The following is a 19,239-nucleotide window of genomic DNA, read 5'->3' on the forward strand; positions in this document are numbered from 1 at the left end:
TGAAGTGTAAAAGATCCTTCATAGCTTTGACAAAGTCAGTGTGTAAAGTATGTTTTTTTTAGCTGATAGGTCAGTCCAGAGCAAAGGGACAGTGTTTATAAATTAGGGATTGGTCTTTTAGTGCAGAGGTGCAAACATTTTTTTTTCTCTGTGAATTACATAGAACAGTACAGTACAGTACATGCCCTTCGGCCCACGATGTTCTGCAGAATTTTTACCCTAAACCTAAGGCCTATCTAACCTCCACCCCTACCTTACACTATCATCCATATGCCGATCTAATAGCCGCTTAAATGCCCCTAATGAGGCCGACTCCACTACCCTGTTTGGCAATGCATTCCACGCCCCTACCACTCTCTGAGTAAAAACCTACTTCTGATGTCTCCCCTATATCTACCTCCACCTACTTTAAAACCATGCCCCCTCGTAATAGCTACCTCCAACCTAGGAAAAAGTCTCTGGCTGTCCACTCTATCTATACCTCTGATCATTTTGTACACCTCTATCAAGTCACCTCTCATCCTTTGTCGTTCTAAAGAGAAAAGCCCTAGCTCTCTCAACCTTCCTCGTAAGACTTTCCCTCCATTCCAGGCAACATCCTGGCAAATCTCCTCTGCACCTTTTCCAATGCTTCCACATCTTTCCTGTAATGAGGCGACCAGCACTGGACATAATACTCCAGATGTGGCTGAACCAGGGTTTTGTTTAGCTGGAGTACAACTTCATGGCTCTTGAACTCAATCGCTCTATTAGTGAAAGCTAACAGCCCATACGCAGCCTTAACAACTCTTTCCATCTGGGTGGCAGCTTTCAGGGAACTGTGGACATGAACCCCAAGATCCCTCTGTTCCTCCACACTGCCAAGAATCTTTCCGTTAACCCTGTATTCTGCTTTCAAGTTTGTCCTTCCAAAATGAATCACCTCACACTTTTCAGAGTTAAACTCCATCTGCCACTTCTCAGCCCATCTCTGCATCCTATCAATGTCCCTTTGTAACCTAGAACAGCTCTCCGCACTATCCACAAGTTGACCCACCTTCGTATCGTCCGCGAACTTACTAATCCATCCTTCCACTCCTACCTCCAAATCATTTACAAAAATCACAAATAGAAGAGGACCCAGAACAGATCCTTGTGGCACACCACTCGTAACTGAGCACCACGTTGAATATTTTCCGTCCACTACCATCCTTAGTCTTCTAAGGGTCAGCCAATTTTGAATCTAATCTGCCACATTTCCCCCTATCCCATGCCTCCTTACTTTCTGCATGAGCCTACCATGGGGAACCTTATCAATCGCCTTACTTAAATCCATGTATACCACATCCACTGCTCTACCTTCATCCACGTGTTTGGTCACCTCTTCAAAGAATTCAATAAGGTTGTGAGGCATGATCTACCCCTCACAAATCCATGCTGACTTACACAAATCAAACTGTGCCTATCCAAGTGATCATAAATACTATCTCTCAGAGCCCTTTCCAATATTTGCCCACCACTGAAGCAAGGCTAACTGGCCTGTAATTTCCGGGGTTATCCCTATTCCCTTTTCTGAACAAAGGAATGACGTTTGCCACACTCCAGAGTTCCGGCCCTATACCCGTGGACAGTGAGGACTAAACAATCATTGCCAAAGGCCCTGCGATCTCTTCCCTCGCTTCCCATAGAATCCTTGGATAAATCCATCAGGCCCGGGGGATTTACCTACCTTCAAGTTCCTCAAAATTCCTAGTACATCTTCCTTACTAACATCGACCTCTTCTAGCCTACCAGCCTGTTTCACACTGTCCTCCCCTACAACTGTGTCCCTTTCAGTTGTAAGTACCAAAGAAAAGTATTCATTAAGGACCTCTCCTATCTCTTTCAGCTCCGTGCACAAATTCCCTTTACAATCCTTGATCGGCCCTACCCTTACTCTGGTCATTCTCTTATTCTTCAGGTACATGTAAAAAGCCTTGGAGTTTTCCTTGATCCTATCTGCCAAGGTTTTCTCATGTTCTCTTATAGCTCTCCTAAGCCTTTTCTTCAGCTCTTTCCGGGCTAACTTGTATCCGTGTAGAGCCTTTTCCGATCCTTGTTTCCTAAACCTTATATAAGCATCCTTCTTCCTCTTAACTAGTCGTTCGACCTCTCTCGAGAACCAAGGCTCCCTCACTCGACTGCATCTTCCCTGCCTGCTAGGGACAAACATATCGATCACACACAGCATGCATTCCTTAAACAATCTCCACATTTCTATTGTGCTCTTTCCTGACAGCACCTGTTCCCATTTTATGTTACCCAGTTTTTGCCTAACAGAATTATAATTACCGTTCCCCCAATTATAAACCTTACCCTGCTGTACGTAACATAGAACCTAGAACAGTACAGGCCTTTTAGCCCATGATGTTGTGCTGATCTATTATCCTACTAAGATCAATCTACCCTGCGTACCCTACATTTTACTATCATCCATGTGCCTATCCAAGAGTTGCTTAAAAGTCTCTAAAGTATCTGACTCCACTACCACTGCCAGCAGCGCATTCCACACACCCACCACTCTCTGTGTGAACAACGTACCTCTGACATCTCCGCTATACCTTCCTCCAATCACCTTTAAATTATGCCCCCTTGTAATAGTCATTTCCGCCCTGGAAAAAAAAGTCTCTCACTATCCACTCTGTCAATGCCTCTCATCATCTTGTAAACCTCTATCAAGTCACCTCTCATCCCTCTTCGGTCCAATGAAAAAAGCCCTAGCTCCCTCAACCTTTCCTCATAAGACCTGCCCTCCAATCCAGGCAACATCTTGGTAAATCTCCTCTGCACCTTCTCTAAAGCTTCCACATCTTTCCTTTAATGAGGTGACCCGAACTGAACACAATATTCCAGGTGTGGTCTAACTAGAGTTTTATAGAGCTGCAGCATAACCTCGTGGCTCTTAAACTCAATTCCCTTGCCAATGAAAGCCAACACACCATATGCCTTCTTTACAACCCTGTCAGCTTGGCTTGCAACTTTGAGGGATCTATGGACGTGGACCCCTAGATCCCTCTGTTCCTCCACACTGCTGAGAATCCTGCCATTAACCCTGTATTCTGCATTCAAATTCGGCCTTCCAAAATGAATTGCTTCACACATTTCTGGGTTGAATTCCATCTGCCACTTCTTTGCCTAGCTCTGCATCCTGTCCATGTCCCATTGCAACCTACAAGAGCCCTCCACGCTGTCCACAATTCCACCAACCTTTGTGTCATTGGCAAACTTACTAACCCACCCTTCCACTTCCTCATCCAAGTCATTTATAAAGATCACAAAGAGCAGAGGTCGCAAACAGATCCCTGCGGAACACCAGTGGTCACCAAGCTCCAGGCTGAATACATTCCTTCTACTACCACCCTCTGTCTTCTATTGGAGAGCTAGTTTTGTATCCAGACAGCCAAATTTCCCTCAATCCCATGCCTCCTTACTTTCTGAATGAGCCTACCATGTGGAACCTTATCAAATGCCTTATGCATCACATCCACTGCTCTACCTTTTATTGATGTGTTTTGTCACATCTTCAAAGAATTCAGTAAGGCTTGTGAAGCATGACCTGCCCCTTACAAAGCCATGCTGACTATTTCTAATCAAACTGTGCTTTTCGAAATAATCAAAAATACTATCTCTCAGAATTCTCTCCAATAATTTGCCCACCACAAAAGTAAGACTGACTGGTCTGTAATTTCCAGGATTATACCTATTCGCCTTTCTTGAACAAGGGAATGACATTTGCCACCCTCCAATCTTCTGGTACTACTCCAGTGGACAGTGAGGATGCAAACATAATTGCCAAAGGGGCAGCAGTCTCTTCGTTCGCTTCCCGTAGAAACCTTGGGTATATCCTGTTTGGCCCAGGGGACTTATCTATCCTCATTTATTTCAAAAGTTCTATCACGTCCTCCTTCCTAATATCAACCTGTTCGAACATATCTGCCCGTTTCATGCTGTCCTCACAAACATAAAAGTCCCTTTCACTGGTCAACACTGAAGCAAAGTATCCATTAAGGACCTCCCATACCTCCTCTGACTCCACACACAAGTTCCGTCCACTATCCCTGATTGGCCGTACCCTCACTCTGGCCATCCTGTTTTTCCTCACATAAGTATAGAACACTTTGGGGTTTTCCTTGATCCTACCCGCCAGGGTTTTCTCATACCCCCTTCTAGCTCTCCTAAGTTCATTCTTCAGTTCCTTCCTGGCTACCTTGTAGACCTCTACAGCCCTGTCCGATCCTTGCTTCCTCAACCTTAAGTAAGCTTCCTTCTTCCTCTTGATTCGGTGTTCCACATGTCTTGTCATCCAAGGTTCCTTCACCTTACCATCCTTTCCTTGCCTCAGTGGGACAAACCTGTCCAGTCCCTGTAGCAACTACTCCCTAAACAACCTCCACATTTCTGCCCTGCATTTCCCTGAGAACATCTGATCCCATTTGGTGCTCCATAGTTCCTGCCTAATAGCATTGTAATTCCCCCTCCCCCAATTAAATACTTTCCCATACCTTCTGCTCCTATCCCTCTCCATGACTATAGTAGAGGTCAGGGAGTTGTGATCACTATCACCGAAATGCTCTCCCACCAAGAGATCTGACACCTGACCTGGTTTGTTGCCAAGCACCAAATCCAATTTGGCCTCCCCTCTAGTCGGCCTATCTACATATTGAGTCAGAAATCCTTCCTGGACACACCTGACAAAATCTTCTCCATCCAAACTATTTGCACTTAGGAGGTTCCAGTCTATATTAGGGAAGTTGAGGCACCCACGACCACAACCCTATTACTTCTACACCTTTTCAAAATCTATCTCCCAATCTGTTCCTCAGTGTCTGTTGCTATTGGGGGTCTGTAGAAAACTCCCAATCAAGTGACTGCTCCTTTCCTGTGCAACTTTGGAACTCTTTGCTTCAGAAAATGGGATCATTGAATATTTCTAATACAGATGTGGATAGTTTCTTTTCAGTCAAAGGAATCACAAATTACTGTGGGCAAATGGGAATGTGGAATTTAAAACACAAATTGATCAGTCACGATCTTATTGCATGGTGGAACAGGCTAAATCGATTGAATGGCCCATTTATCCTCTTTCAAATGCTTGTATGTGCTTAAAAACTATCCCTCTTATCAAGATTTTGGGTGTAACCTTTATTTATTTGTTCTTGAGATGTGGACAACACCTCGCAAGGCCAGCATTTGTTCCTCATCTCCAATTGCCTTTGATCTGAGCAGCTTTCCAGGGCATTTCAGAGGTTTGTTCACCCTGGGGGAGTGTTGACTGTATTGATTGCAACTTCTGATCTCCTATACTGTGGGACATGGTCTGTGCCTTTGTATAAATAGCTATGAGATCTCTGCTGTTTGTGAAATGTAATAGCTATCGCTAGGAATAAATAAACTGTGAAGGTCAGGAATAGTGAACACTGGGTGACTACAGATTTTGAGGCTCTGGTCAAGAGAAAGGAGGTATATGTCAGGTATAGACAGTGGGGACCAAGTCAACCCCTTGAATATAGGCAGTGTAGGAGTGCATTTAAGAGGGAAATCAGGAGGGCAAAAAGGGAACCTAAGATAGCTTTGGCAGATAAGATTCAGGAGAATCCAAAGAGATTCTACAAGTATATTAGGGGACAAAGAGTAACTAGGGAGAGAATAGGACCCCTTAAAGATCAATGAGGCCATCTGTGTGTGGAACCACAGGAGATGGGTGAGGTCCTAAATGAATGTTTTGCATCAGTGTTTACTGTGAAGCTAGGGAACCCGAGGAATAAATAGTGATGCCTTGAAAAGATTCCACGTTACAGAAGAGAGGTGCTTGAGGTCTTAAGACGCATAAAGGTAGATAAATCCCTGAGAGCTGATTGAGCGTATCCTAAGACATTGTGGGAAGCTAGAGAAAAAATTGCTGGGCCCCAAGCAGAGATATTTGTATGGTCGACAGCCACGGGTGAGATGCCGGAAGACTTGGAGGCTGACTAATGTTGTGCCATTATTTAAGTAAGGCTGCAAGGAAAAGCTAGGGAACTGCAGACCAGTGAGCCTGACATGTGTGGTTGGTAAGTTATTGAAGGGATTCTGAGAGACAAAGATCTACGTGCATTTGGAAAGGCAAGGACTAATTAGGGATAGTCAGCATGGCTTTATGAGTGGGAAATAGTGTCTCAAATTTATTGAGTTTTTGAAGAAATGACCAAGAAAATAGATGAAAGCAGAGTGGTAGACGTTAAGTGCATCAAAATTTTCAAGTAAACCGAGCGTAGTTTGCCAGATTCCTATTTCTTGGCTCTTAACAGGTAAAGCTGTTATTATGAGCATGTATTAGGAACAATCAGACGAGACAGTGCACATATTGCCATGTGCTTACATTTGGAGCCAACAAATAAATCTAACAGTCTTTGAACAGTGTTGCACATTTTAGAATAATTATTTCATTAAACGGTTCGAAAAGACTCTTTGCAGGGCATTGTTGTAGGTTAAGCATGGACCTGAAGTTGAAGCGACAGTCTTGGAGTAGAGTTTGACTTGCACAACAGGAAACAGGAGGCTCGGGTCAACCACTCCTTTTCTGTGTACCCTGTTTTATTCTATTATAGTCAATGTGGTAGGTTGCAAAGAGGAATTTATGGTAGGCCATGGGTGCCTGTCCTGCTGCAGGCACATTGATTCTCTCTTATCCATCTTCCCAGTCAACACAATAAGAGCAATGACAACATTTACTGTTTAAATCATGTCCACCTCACTCCTGTACCAACTCCTCCCATCACTCCACCTCCCTGCCTCCCCATGCCCTACTCGGGTTATCCCTGGCCATTAATTGGGCCACTCATTTAAAATTGTATTATAAGTCGTAAGTCAAGTGTCAATGCAGCATGGGATCAGAACCCAGAGATGCTTCCAACATTGTGATCCTAACTCCAGATCTGCAGTTCTGCCAACCGTGCCTAGAAATGGCAGGCATCGATGACGATGCAGCAACAAGAGAAACATTGAGAAAGACAAGCAATGTCTCTAAGGATGCTCAATCTTGGATTACTTATGGAATTTTGAGGTCCGCTCGGAGTTGCGTAGAACAGAAAAACTGACCAGTGTCCAAAATGGAGCAGAGAATCAGGGTGGCACAAGTGTGGAGTTTCTGGTTTGACCTTCAGTTATCATTTGAGACAATGTGAAACATTGATCAGGAGGTTAGTCCAACAGCAGAATTAGAGGCATGAAATCACGGGCATTATTGTGAAGTGATAAAACTAATTACCAGCAGTATACTTGTGAAAGCTGGGTCCATCCATCCATCCATCCTGAGAAGGATATTTGTCCCCATTGGCAACTTACAGTTGAGGATCAATAAGGTAAGGATAGTCACTGGAAATGGAATTGTTCTGACTCTTTGTTAAACTCTGTGCGTGTGAAATGTTGCAGAGTTTGTTGTTGATGAGATGTTGAGACCATGCACTTGATAAGAGAATGGTGTTGGTGTAGACTCAGGCTTTTAGCTCACTACAGAGTTTTGTTTGGGATTATTTTATTAGTTGAAAATGAATTGTTCTGACTTGTTGACGAATGTCACATATAGCTTGGAGGGAGCAAGAGGTTATCTGTATTGCTCGGACATTGTTAGGTTTTGGTAGACACTGATGCCCATTTTCTCCTGTGCAACAACGACATGACTTTGAATGCTTATGCAAATGATCTACGTTTCACAGAATATCCTTGTGCATTGATTTAGGTGATCGACAGTAGATGAGCAATGATCTAAGGCTCAACACATCAACTCACAATGAACTTACTTTCAAGATAACTTTAGCAGCAGCCTAGGTTCCTAACTTGAATTGAGAGCCTTCCATCATTATTTGAGCTTTGAATCAGCTGAGACTATATTAAGACTAAATTCCCACCACACAGTGAAAACACTGTGAACAAAGGTCTTCCGATTCAAAAAGCCCTCCTTTGAATTCTGAGCATCTCTCAGTCAGCTGTTTATAGTACGTGTGATGTCTGAGTATCATGAGACATAAGATTACATCACCTCTAGGCAAAGAAAATCAGCAAAAATATGAAGAGTTTTTGTGCAACAGGAAATGAACCTGGTTATGAAAAGAGTTTGACCTTTACCACTGCAGTACATGTTTATTTAATTATTTTATGGGGACATTTTTCAAAACAACAGTGGGCAGTTCATAGGGGCCAAACAATTCAGGAGCATCAAAAGCATCCAGCTGGTAGCAGTGGCAATGAGTGGCAACCACAGTCAATTACAGGGGGGCCAGTGTTTGGTCAAGAACCACTACTGCAGCACTGTGCACATCTGAACCTAGCAATTGAATGGCACAGATTTTGCAGTCAGTGGCAAAGGAAAAGCAGTTGCCATTCATTATATCCAAGATGGGTCTTTTTTTTATTGTGGCAGTTTGGTGATTAGCAAACTATTTCAGCATGAAATTGGAGATGTATGGCATCTGTGGCAAGGTAACAACAGCATTGCTCTTCAGACAGATTGAAGACTTCTTATGGAGCCATTCAGCATCCAGAATTTACTCAAAGGTGAGAAAGGAGCAGAAGCTTGTCATTTTGGAAAATTCAGAAAAAGGAGCTTTCCTCCAGCCCTTTAAATTTAATCAGTCTATTGGGGTAGATTGGAAGTTCTACATGAGGAGAGTAGGGGAGGAAAAAGAATCAGAAATGGGGGCTGGGGGTGTTGAAGAAAGGGGGTGTTGCACCTTGGTGGCATTGATAAGCTGGATCTGGCAGAAAGATAATTGCCAACTGGATCTGTCAGTCTTCCCTTCCCTTTAGCTGCCAGGTTCGCCAAAAATTGCACAATGTTCAGCACCATTTGTAACTCCTCACTTACTAGAACAGTCAGTATCTATATGCAGCAAGTCCTTGATAACATCCACGTTTGGGCTGATAAGTAGCAAATAACATTAGTGCCGCAGAAATACCAGGAAAATTTATTCCAATAGAGAGAATTGACATTCGACATAACCGCCATCACTGAAACCCCAGTATAAACAACCTGAATCTCATTCTAGAAACTTAGCTGGAGATTGAGAAAATCAAATTAATAAAGGCAACCACCAGGAATAATTCATAGAGTGTATTTGGGATAGTTTTGTGGAACAATAGATATATAAGATTATCCTAGAATTAATTTTAGGTAACAAGCTGGGAGGATGCGAATGCATGAGTTTGCAGAAATGCTTTATGAGAATAGTTCTATAGATGAAAAACTTGAGTCACGAAAAAAGAATGAAGAACTGTTCTCCGTGGAAAGGAGAAAATCAAGCAGAAATCTTATTAAAATTTTCAAAATTATGACAAGTTGGATAGAGCAAAACATTTCCCAAAACGGATCGAGAACGAGAGGGCACAGATTGAAAGTGATTTGCAAGAGAACTAAATGTGATTGAAGTATCGGCAGAGGAGCATTTTGCAGACAGCGATCATTACTCTGTTAGGTTCAAGTTTGTTATGGAAAGGACAAGGGTGGGCCTGAAATCAAAGTTCTCATCTGGGGGAAGGTTGATTTTAACAAGATCAGAAATTATTTTGCCAGAGTGGACTGGGAGCAGAACCTTTCAGGTAAATCTGTCTCAAAATAATGGGATGTATTGAAAGAGGAAATATGGAGAGTAAAGGGCCAACATGCTAAGTAGCAGGAAGCAGAGGATGATGGTTGAGGGACTTTTTCTGACAAAAAATTGTTTTTAGTGGGGTCCTGCAGGGGTCAGCGCTGGGCCCTTGCTGTTTGTGGTTTATATAAATAATTTAGACTTGGGTGTGGGAGGGTTGATCAGTAAGTTTGCAGATGATACTAAAAAATTTGATAGGTGGTACATGAAGAGGAGGATTGCCATGAATACTAGAAGGTTATAGATGGGCTGGTCAGATGAGCTGATCAGTGGCAAATGGAATTCAATCTGGGTAAATGTGAGGTGATGCACTTGGAAAGGTCAAACAGTGCTAGGGAAAACACGATGAATGGTAGGACTCCCGGAACCACTGAAGGTCAGAGGAGCCTTGGTGAACGCGTCCACCAGTCTGTTTAAGATATCAGGGCAGGTGGATAAAGTGGTTAAGAAGGCATATAGTATACTTGCCTTCATTAACCAAGACTTAGAGTTTTAAAACAGGGAGGTTACATTGGAACTGGAAAAAAGACTTTGGTTAGGCTACTGCTAGAGTATACTGTGCAGTTCTGGAATTGCATTATAGTAAGTATATAATAGCACTGCAGAAGATGCAGAGGAGATTTACCAGAATATTGCCTGGAGCATCTTGTTATAAAGAGAGATTAGCCAGCCTGGGATTGTTTTCCTTCAAGCAGAGGCGATTGAAAGGGGACATGATTGAGATGTTTAAAATAATGAGGGGCATACAGAAATTAGACAGGAAGGAACTTTTTCCTTTGAGGGGATCATTAACTAGGGGGCATAGATTTGAAGGAAAGGGCAGACGGATTAGAGCACATGTGAGGAAATGCTTTTTCACTCAGAGTGGTGGAAATCTGGAACTCACCACTTGTAAGGGTGGTAAAGGCAGAAACCCTCATAATATTTAGAAGTATTTAGATGTGCATTTGCAACCCCAAGGCATTCAAGGCTTTGAGTCAAGTGCTAGAAATTAGATTAGAATAACGAGCTGTTTGTGTCCATGATTCTCAAAAACATTGGGTGGATGGGCTTTTTTCTCTGCTATAGATCTGTGACTATTATGTTGTGGATCCAATTTGGGTTCAGGCTATTTTGGATCTGGTAATGTGTAATGAGGCAGGTTTAATAAATGACCTCAATAAAAGATCCCTTGGATAATAGTGGCCATAACACAGTAGAATTTAGCGATTAGTTTGTGATTGGGAAACTTGGATCAGAACAATTGTGCTAAACTTAAATAAGGGTAATTACACAGTAATAAAGGGTGGAGTAGACTGGGAAAAGAGTTTAGCAGAAAAGGCAGCTACTGAACGACGGCAGATGTTTTTAAACAAGAAAAGGTAGTTCATAACTCACAGCAAAGATATATTTTAGTGAGTAAGAAAGTATACAGAACTTTGGTTAGGTCAGTGTTGGAATACTATGTGCAGTTCTGGTCACCATACTATAGGCAGGATTTGACTGCACTGAAGGAGGTGGTGAGAAATTTCACCAGGATGTTTCCTGGGATGGAGCATTTGAGTTATGAAGAGAGGCTTTATAAGCTTGGGTTTTTTTTACTTTGGAGCAGAGAAGGTGAAAGGGGACCTGACTGAGATGTATTAGATTATGGGGGTGTGGACGGTGTGGATAGAAAGCAGCTGCTCCCCTTAGTGAAGAGTCAAGAACAAGGGGGCATAAATTTAAAGTAAAGAGCAGGAGGCTGAGAGAGGGCATTTTGAGGAAAAGCATTTTCGCCCAGAGGGTGGTGGGGTCTGGAATACACTGTCTGAGAGGGAGTTCAAGACAGGTAACCTCACAACCTTTTAAAAAGTACTTGGATGAACACTTGAAGTACCATAACATTATGTTATGGGACTAGTGTAGGTGGTAGTGTATTTTTGGCCGTACCGATTAGATGGGCTGAACGGCTTTCTCTGTACTGCATGATTCTATGATTGCAACACAGTTTACGTGCAAGTAAGGTAGCTGATCTGTTGGGATTCTCCAGGAGCATTAACGATTAAAGTCTGGGGCACTGCCATGAGAACAAATCCTGAACGTTAAAAAGTGAGATGATGCTTCTATAAATTTGCTGATTTGTTACTAAAAATTGTGGGGATGGAGAGGAACACTGTTTCATAGATTGGAGATGAGGGACATGGTCAAATTTCCAGGAATATAGCCAGACTGGCAATCCCACATTTGAGACAGTTATATCATCTCAGTCTATCTCTCAGAGACACGTCTGAGTGGGATTATGTCGAAGACCAGACAAAATAGTAGGGTTCTCATGTTTGAAGGTTTGTTAAGATTCTGGCAGTGGACTTGCTGTACTATAGAACAAATTGAATTTGAGTGGCTTATTCTTCAGTCATTTAGATCAGCCTTGGTTCATGAGGTAGTTTGTGCATGTCTTCCATGATACCAGTACATGATCTAAATAGTAGATAAAATGAACCCTTATAGAGGGAAGAGATGGTTAGAAGGTATGTATGTTTGTAACAGTAACTTACTGTCAGAGCTGAAAATAAATATGATCGATAAGTTAACAGTTAATTGTGGGCTATTTATTCTTTCTGTCATATGTACAAGTTTGATTTTCATCTGATATGCTTGAACAAGGCAGAGAGTATCACGGAAAGCACGTATAGAGAGATGGTCACACTGCAGACTCAGACTCCACAGGCAAAAAGGAAATAGGTGACCATCAGGCAGAGCTGGAGGGCTAAACAGGCAGTGCAGAAATCTCCTGTAGCTATTCCCTGCAAAACTTACCTTTTACTTTTAAAAACTTACCTCGTGCAGCAAGCGGCCCTCTTGTTTTCAGCGGTAGCAGCGCAAGCCAGAGTACCGACGGGAAGGTAAGGAGGTTTTTGTTTCTCCCTGTATAAAAAGCTTTCCTCGTGCAGCAAGCGGCCGTCTTGTTTTCAGCGGCGGGTGTGTGGTGGGAACGCGGGCCAGGAAGAAACAGATAAATTCGGGCATTGGCTAAACCCGAAACACTACACGTGTAGTGTCTCCCACCCGTCGTCCTCCTCTAACCAAAAAAGACTGTGGAGGTTCAGTAAGGTAAGGCTTTTTTTTTTATTCTTCTTCTGGAAATCGAGAGCAGAGGGATTGGAAGCTAGGGCAGTTGCATGCTCCTCTTGCAGGATGTGGGAGGTAAGGGTCACTGCTGGTGTCCCCTCTGACGTCACCTGCGAGAAGTGCACCCAACTCCATCTCCTCAAAAACCGTGTTAGGGACCTGGAGCTGGAGCTGGATGAACTCCGGATCATTCGGAAGGCTGACGGGATGATAGAGAGGAGTTACAGGGAGGTGGTCACACCCAAGGTACAGGAAAAAGGTAGCTGCGTGACTGTCAGGAAGGGGAAAGGGAATAGGCAGACAGTGCAGAGATCCCCTGTGGCTGTTCCCTTCAATAATAAGTATGCCATTTTGGATACTGTTGGGGGGATGACCTACCAGGGGAAGGCCATAGCGGACAGGTCTCTGATACTGAGCCTGACCATGTGGCAAAGAAGGGAAGGGGGGAGAATAGGAGAGCAGTTGTAGTGGGGGACTCGATAGTAAGAGGCACAGACAGGCGGTTCTGTGGACGCGAACAAGATGAAAGGATGGTATGTTGCCTCCCGGGTGCCAGGGTCCATGATGTCTCAGATCGTGTCTTCAAGATCCTTAAGAGGGAGGGTGAGCAACCAGCAGTCATGGTACACATCGGTACCAATGACATAGGTAGAAAAAGGACTGAGAATGTGAAAAACGAGTACAGGGAGTTAGGTTGGAAGCTGAAGTCCAGGACAAACAGGGTAGTTATCTCTGGATTACTACCAGTGCCACGTGATAACGAGGTAAGAAATAGGGAGAGAGTGCAGCTAAACACATGGCTACAGGGCTGGTATAGAAGGGAGGGCTTCCATTATGTGGATAATTGAAGCACATTCTGGGGAAGGTGGGACCTGTACAGTAAGGACAGGTTGCACCTGAACCGGAAGGGCACAAATATCCTGGGAGGGAGGTTTGCTGGAGCTGTACGGGATGGTTTAAACTAGTTTGGCAGGGGGTGGGGAACCAGATTTATAATGCAGAGGATGAAGTATTCGGCCTTCCGACAGTCACAACAGGGAGTGAGGTGGTTTATAAAGAAATGCGGTCGATGGAGCATAATTGCGGACACCGAGATGGTTTGAGGTGTGTATACTTCAATGCTAGAAGTGTCAGAAATAAAGCGGATGAACTTAGAGCATGGTCAGTACTTGGAACTACGATGTTGTGGCCATTACAGAAACTTGGGTAACTCAGGGAGAGGAATGGTTGTTGGAAGTTCTGGGATTTAGATGCTTTATAAGAAATAGGGAGGGTGGAAAAAGAGGTGGGGGAGTGGCATTGCTAGTCAGGGCGAGTATAGCAGCTACTGAAAGGCAGTTCGAGAATGATATGTCTACGGAGTCAGTTTGGGTTGAGGTCAGGAACAAGAAAGGAGCAGTCACTTTGGGGGTTTTTTTACAGACCCCTTAATAGTTGCAGAGAGGTAGAGGAGCGGATTGAGAGGCAGATACTGGAAAGGTGCAGAAGTCACAGGGTTGTAGTCATGGGTGACTTCAACTTTCCAAATATTGATTGGAAACATTTTAGTTGTAATAGTTTAGATGGAGCAGATTTTGTCCAGTGCGTTCAGGAAGGATTCCTGACACAGTATGTAGATAGACCAACACGAGGAGAGGCCACTTTGGATTTGGTGCTTGGCAATGAACCGGGCCAAGTGTTGGACCTGTTGGTAGGAGAGCATATTGGCAGTAGCGATCCTAACTCTGTTTCTTTCACGATAGTCATGGATAAGGATAGGTATATACGGCAGGGTAAAGTTTACAATTGGGGGAAGGGTAATTACAATGCAGTTAGGCAAGAACTGGGTAACATAAGTTGGGAACAGATGCTGTCAGGGAAAAGCACCCCAGAAATGTGGAGATTGTTTAAGGAATGCATACTGCATGTGCTTGATATGTTTGTCCCTAGCAGGCAGAGAAGATGCGGTCGAGTGAGGGAGCCATGGTTCTCGAGAGAGGTCGAACGACTGGTTAAGAGGAAGAAGGAGGCATACGTAAGGTTTAGGAAAAGAGGAACGGAAAAGGCTCTAGAGGGATACAAGTTAGCCAGGAAGGAGCTGAAGAAAGGGCTTCGGAGAACTGTAAGGGGGCATGAGAAAACCTTGGCGGATAGGATCAAGGAAAACTCCAAGGCTTTTTACATGTACGTGAGGAATAAGAGAATGACCAGAGAATGGGTAGGGCTAATCAAGGATTGCAAAGGGAATTTGTACACAGAGCCTAAAGAGATAGGAGAGGTCCTTAATGAATACTTTTCTTCAGTATTTACAACTGAGAGGGACCTAGTTGTAGAGGAGGGCGTTGTGAAACAGGCAGGTAGGCTAGAAGAGGTTGATGTTAGTAAAGAAGATGTGCTAGGAATTTTGAGGAAGTTGAAGATAGCTAAGTCCTCCGGGCCTGATGGGATTTATCCAAGGATTCTATGGGAAGCAAGGGACGAGATTGCAGGGCCTTTGGCGATGATCTTTTCGTCCTCACTGTCCACGGGTATGGTGCCGGAAGATTGGAAAGAGGCAAGCGTCATTCCCTTGTTCAAAAAAGGGAACAGGGATAACCCCGGAAATTACAGGCCAGTTAGTCTTACTTCAGTGGTGGGCAAATTATTGGAAAGGGCTCTGAGAGACAGGATTTATGATCACTTGGAAAGGCACAGTTTGATTCGTGATAGTCAGCATGGACTTGTGAGGGGTAGATCGTGCCTCACAAACCTTATTGAATTCTTTGAAGAGGTGACCAAGCACGTGGATGAAAGTGGAGCAGTAAGTAAGGCGTTTGATAAGGTTCCACTTGGTAGGCTCATGCAGAAGGTAAGGAGGCATGGGATGGGGGAAATGTGGCAGATTGGATTCAGAATTGGCTGACCCTTAGACGACAAAGGGTGGTGGTGGATGAAAAATATTCAACATGGTGCTCAGTTACGAGTGGTGTACCACAAGGATCTGTTCTGGGTCCTCTTCTATTTGTGATTTTTGTAAATGATTTGGATGAAGGAGTGGAAGGGTGAATTAGCAAGTTCAGGGACGATACAAAGGTGGGTCACGTTGTGGACAGTGTGGAGGGCTGTTCTAGGTTACAAAGGGACATTGATAAAATGCAGAGCTGGGCTGAGAAGTGGCAGATGGAGTTTAACCCTGAAAAGTGTGAGGTGATTCATTTTGGAAGGACAAACTTGAAAGCAGAATACAGAGTTAACGGAAAGATTCTTGGCAGTGTGGAAGAGCAGAGGGATCTTGGGGTTCATGTTCACAGTTCCCTGAAAGCTGCCACCCAGGTGGATAGAGTTGTTAAGAAGGCGTATGCTGTATTAGCTTTCATTAATAGAGGGATTGAGTTCAAGAGCCGTGAAGTTATGCTCCAGCTATACAAAAGCCTGGTTCGGCCACATCTGGAGTATTGTGTCCAGTTCTGGTCACCTCATTACAGGAAAGATGTGGAAGCGTTAGAAAAGGTGCAGAGGAGATTTACCAGGATGTTGCCTGGAATGGAGGGAAGGTCTTACGAGGAAAGGTTGAGAGAGCTAGGGCTTTTCTCTTTAGAACGACGAAGGATGAGAGGTGACTTGATAGAGGTGTATAAAATGATCAGAGGTATAGATACAGTAGACAGCCAGAGACTTTTTCTTAGGGTGGAGGTAGCTTTTACGAAGGGACATAGTTTTAAAGTGAAAGGAGGTAGATATTGGGGAGACATCTGAGGTAGGTTCTTTATTCAGAGTGGTAGGGGCGTGCATTGCCGGAGAGGGTAGTGGAGTCGGCCTCATTAGGGGCATTTAAGCGGCTATTAGATCGGCATATGGATGATCGTATAAGGTAGCGATGGAGATTAGATAGACCTTAGGTTTAGGATAAAAGTTCGGCACAACATCGTGGGCCGAAGGGCCTGTACTGTTCTGTGTTCTGTGTTCTAAAACATATACCATTTTGGATACTGTGAGGGTGTTGGCCTCTCGGGACAACAGCAGCAGCCAAATTCATGGCACCATGGTTGGCTCTGCTGAAGAGGGAGGGAGAAATAGGCATAGAAATGCTACAGTTATAGGGGATTCAATTGTAAGGGAAATAGGTGTTTCTGTGGCCACAAACAAGAGTCCAGGATGGTGTGTTGCCCCCCTGGTGCTGGGGCCCTGGATGTCCCTGAGTGGTTGCTGGACATTCTGGAGGGGGAGGGCGGAAAAGCCAGTGATTGTGGAACATGTTGGTACTAACAACATAAGTTTAAAAAAGGGATGAAGTCCTAAAAGCACAATATAGAGAACTAGGAAGAAAGTTAAAATGTACGACCTCAAAGGTAGTTATCTCAGGATTACTACCAGTGCCACAAGCTAGTCAGAGTAGAAACAGCAGGATATTTAGGATGAATACGTGGCTGAAAAGATGGTGTGAGAGGGTGGGTTTGAGATTCATGGGGCATTGGGACCAGTTCTGGGAAGGTGCGACCTGTACACACTGGACAGGTTATACCCGGGCAGGACCGGGACTGATTTCTTTTCGGGGGGGTGGGGGTGCTACTTGGTGTTTGGGGAGGGTTTAAACTCGTGTAACAGAGGGATGGGAACCAGAGGAGTAGGGCAGCAGATGCAGAAGTTGAAGGAGAGGTAGAAACTGAGGCAAACATGACTAAGAACAAAAACAACAGGGAAACGCTGCTGAAAACAGGAGAGGTGGTCTGAAATGCATGTGTTTCAATACGAAAATAGGCAAAGTAGATGAACTTAGAGCTTTGCTTAGTACTTAGAATGATGACGTTATTGCAAATACAAAGACTTGGCTGAGAGAGGGACAGGACTGGCAGCTGAATGTCCCAGGATTTAAATGTTTCAGGTGTGATACAAACGGATGTAAAAGGGGTGGGGGAATTGCATTACTGGTAAAGGAGTATCTCAGCTGTAATGAGGGAGGATACATCAGAGGACTCTTGCAGCGAGGCAATATGGGTAGAACTCAGGAGTAGGAAAAGGTGAAATCACAATGTTGGGGGTATATTAGAGGCCTCCCAACAGCCAGAAAGAGATAAAGAAGACAATGTGTAGACAGATTTTGGAAATATGTGCAAACAGCAGGGTTGTTGTGGTGGGTGATTTTAACTTAGTGCTCGGGACAAATATGAGGTGATGCATTGTGGAAGGTCAAGTACAGGTGGAAGTTATAGAGTGAATGGCAGAACCCTTCGGAGTATTGATATGCAGAGGGATCTGGGTGTGCAGGTCCATAGATCATTGAAGGTGGCAGCGTAGGTAGATGTGGTAATAAAAAAGGCCTATGGCATGCTTGCCTTCATTGGAAGGGGCACTGAGTATTAGGATTTTCGTTAGGCCACACTTGGAATATTGCATACAGTTCTGGTCACCACACTACTAGAAGGATGTGGATGCTTTGGAGAGGGTACAGAAAAGGTGTAGCAGGATGTTGCCTAGTATGGGGGATTTTAGCTATAAAGAAAGGTATGATAGACTGGATTTGTTTTTACTGGAACACAGGAGGTTGAGGGGCGACCTGATAGAAGTTTGTAAGATTGTGAATGGCATGGAAGATATGAAGCTTTTTCTTCGGTTGGAGGGGTCAGTTACTAGAGGATACAGGTTCAAGGTGTGAGAGGGGCATGTTTAAAAGAAATGTGCGAGGCAAGGTATTCACACAAACGATGGTGAGTGCCTAGAACGTGCTGCCAGAGGAGGTAGTGGAAGCAGACACGAGAGTAGCATTCAAGAAGCACTTGGATGAATTCATGAACAGGAAGGGAATAGAGGGATATGGATCCTGTAAGTGGAGACAGTTTTAGTATGGAAGAGTAGAATGTGTCAGCGCAGGCTTGGATGTCGAAGGGCCTGTTCCTCTGTTGTATTGTTCTTTGTTCTTCTTTGTGCTTTTTATACACTTGCTGAGATAGTAGAAGGAGGGATTCAATTGTGTGATTGAGCAGGAAAGTCCTGCCTCGGAAATGAGATATGGCATCTTGTTCAATTAGAGTGCAAGTGTGATCCACCCAGAAATTTTGTGAAAAGTTGAAAAGGTATGGGCAAGCATGGGGCAGATTTTTATATTTTATCATTAATACAGAATAATCAAAAATCTTTGTTTTTCTCTTCATTATCCCTCCCCTCCACTACAGAATATTGATATCACAAACTTCAGCAGTAGTTGGAACGATGGTCTTGCATTCTGTGCTGTGCTTCACACATATCTTCCAGCACACATCCCGTACCAGGAGCTGAACAGTCAGGATAAGGTAAAACCACAGTCTGTTGATTGCTTCGAGTGATGTTAAGTTTAAAAGGTTTTCTTAATTCATGTGTGCAGTAAATGCCCTCTACAGATTTCAAACTGCATGTTTTAAACTTACTTATTTTAGCAGTATTTTGGTACATTCCTCACTTGCCTCCAAACCTGGGAGTGTTACACAACCCTGATAGCTAACCTGGCCCAGTTACCATGGAGTAAATGTCACAGAGATGATGTAACTCATCCCATGCACCAAGTGGTCAGCTGTTC

General features: G+C 43.9%; 1 protein-coding gene across 1 annotated transcript in view; it reads left to right on the forward strand.

Annotated features, from left to right (window-relative positions):
• Window positions 1-19,009, forward strand: part of specc1la (sperm antigen with calponin homology and coiled-coil domains 1-like a) — a 246,908-nt gene extending 227,899 nt beyond the window's left edge. The window contains exon 14 of the mRNA XM_048611683.1: window positions 18,860-19,009. Within this exon, the coding sequence (XP_048467640.1) occupies window positions 18,860-19,009 (150 nt within the window). The remainder of the gene's footprint in view (window positions 1-18,859) is intronic.
• Window positions 19,010-19,239: the final 230 nt, after the last annotated feature.

The sequence above is a fragment of the Rhincodon typus genome, chromosome 24, assembly GCF_021869965.1.
Source record: "Rhincodon typus isolate 14 chromosome 24, sRhiTyp1.1, whole genome shotgun sequence".
Classification (NCBI taxonomy): domain Eukaryota; kingdom Metazoa; phylum Chordata; class Chondrichthyes; order Orectolobiformes; family Rhincodontidae; genus Rhincodon; species Rhincodon typus.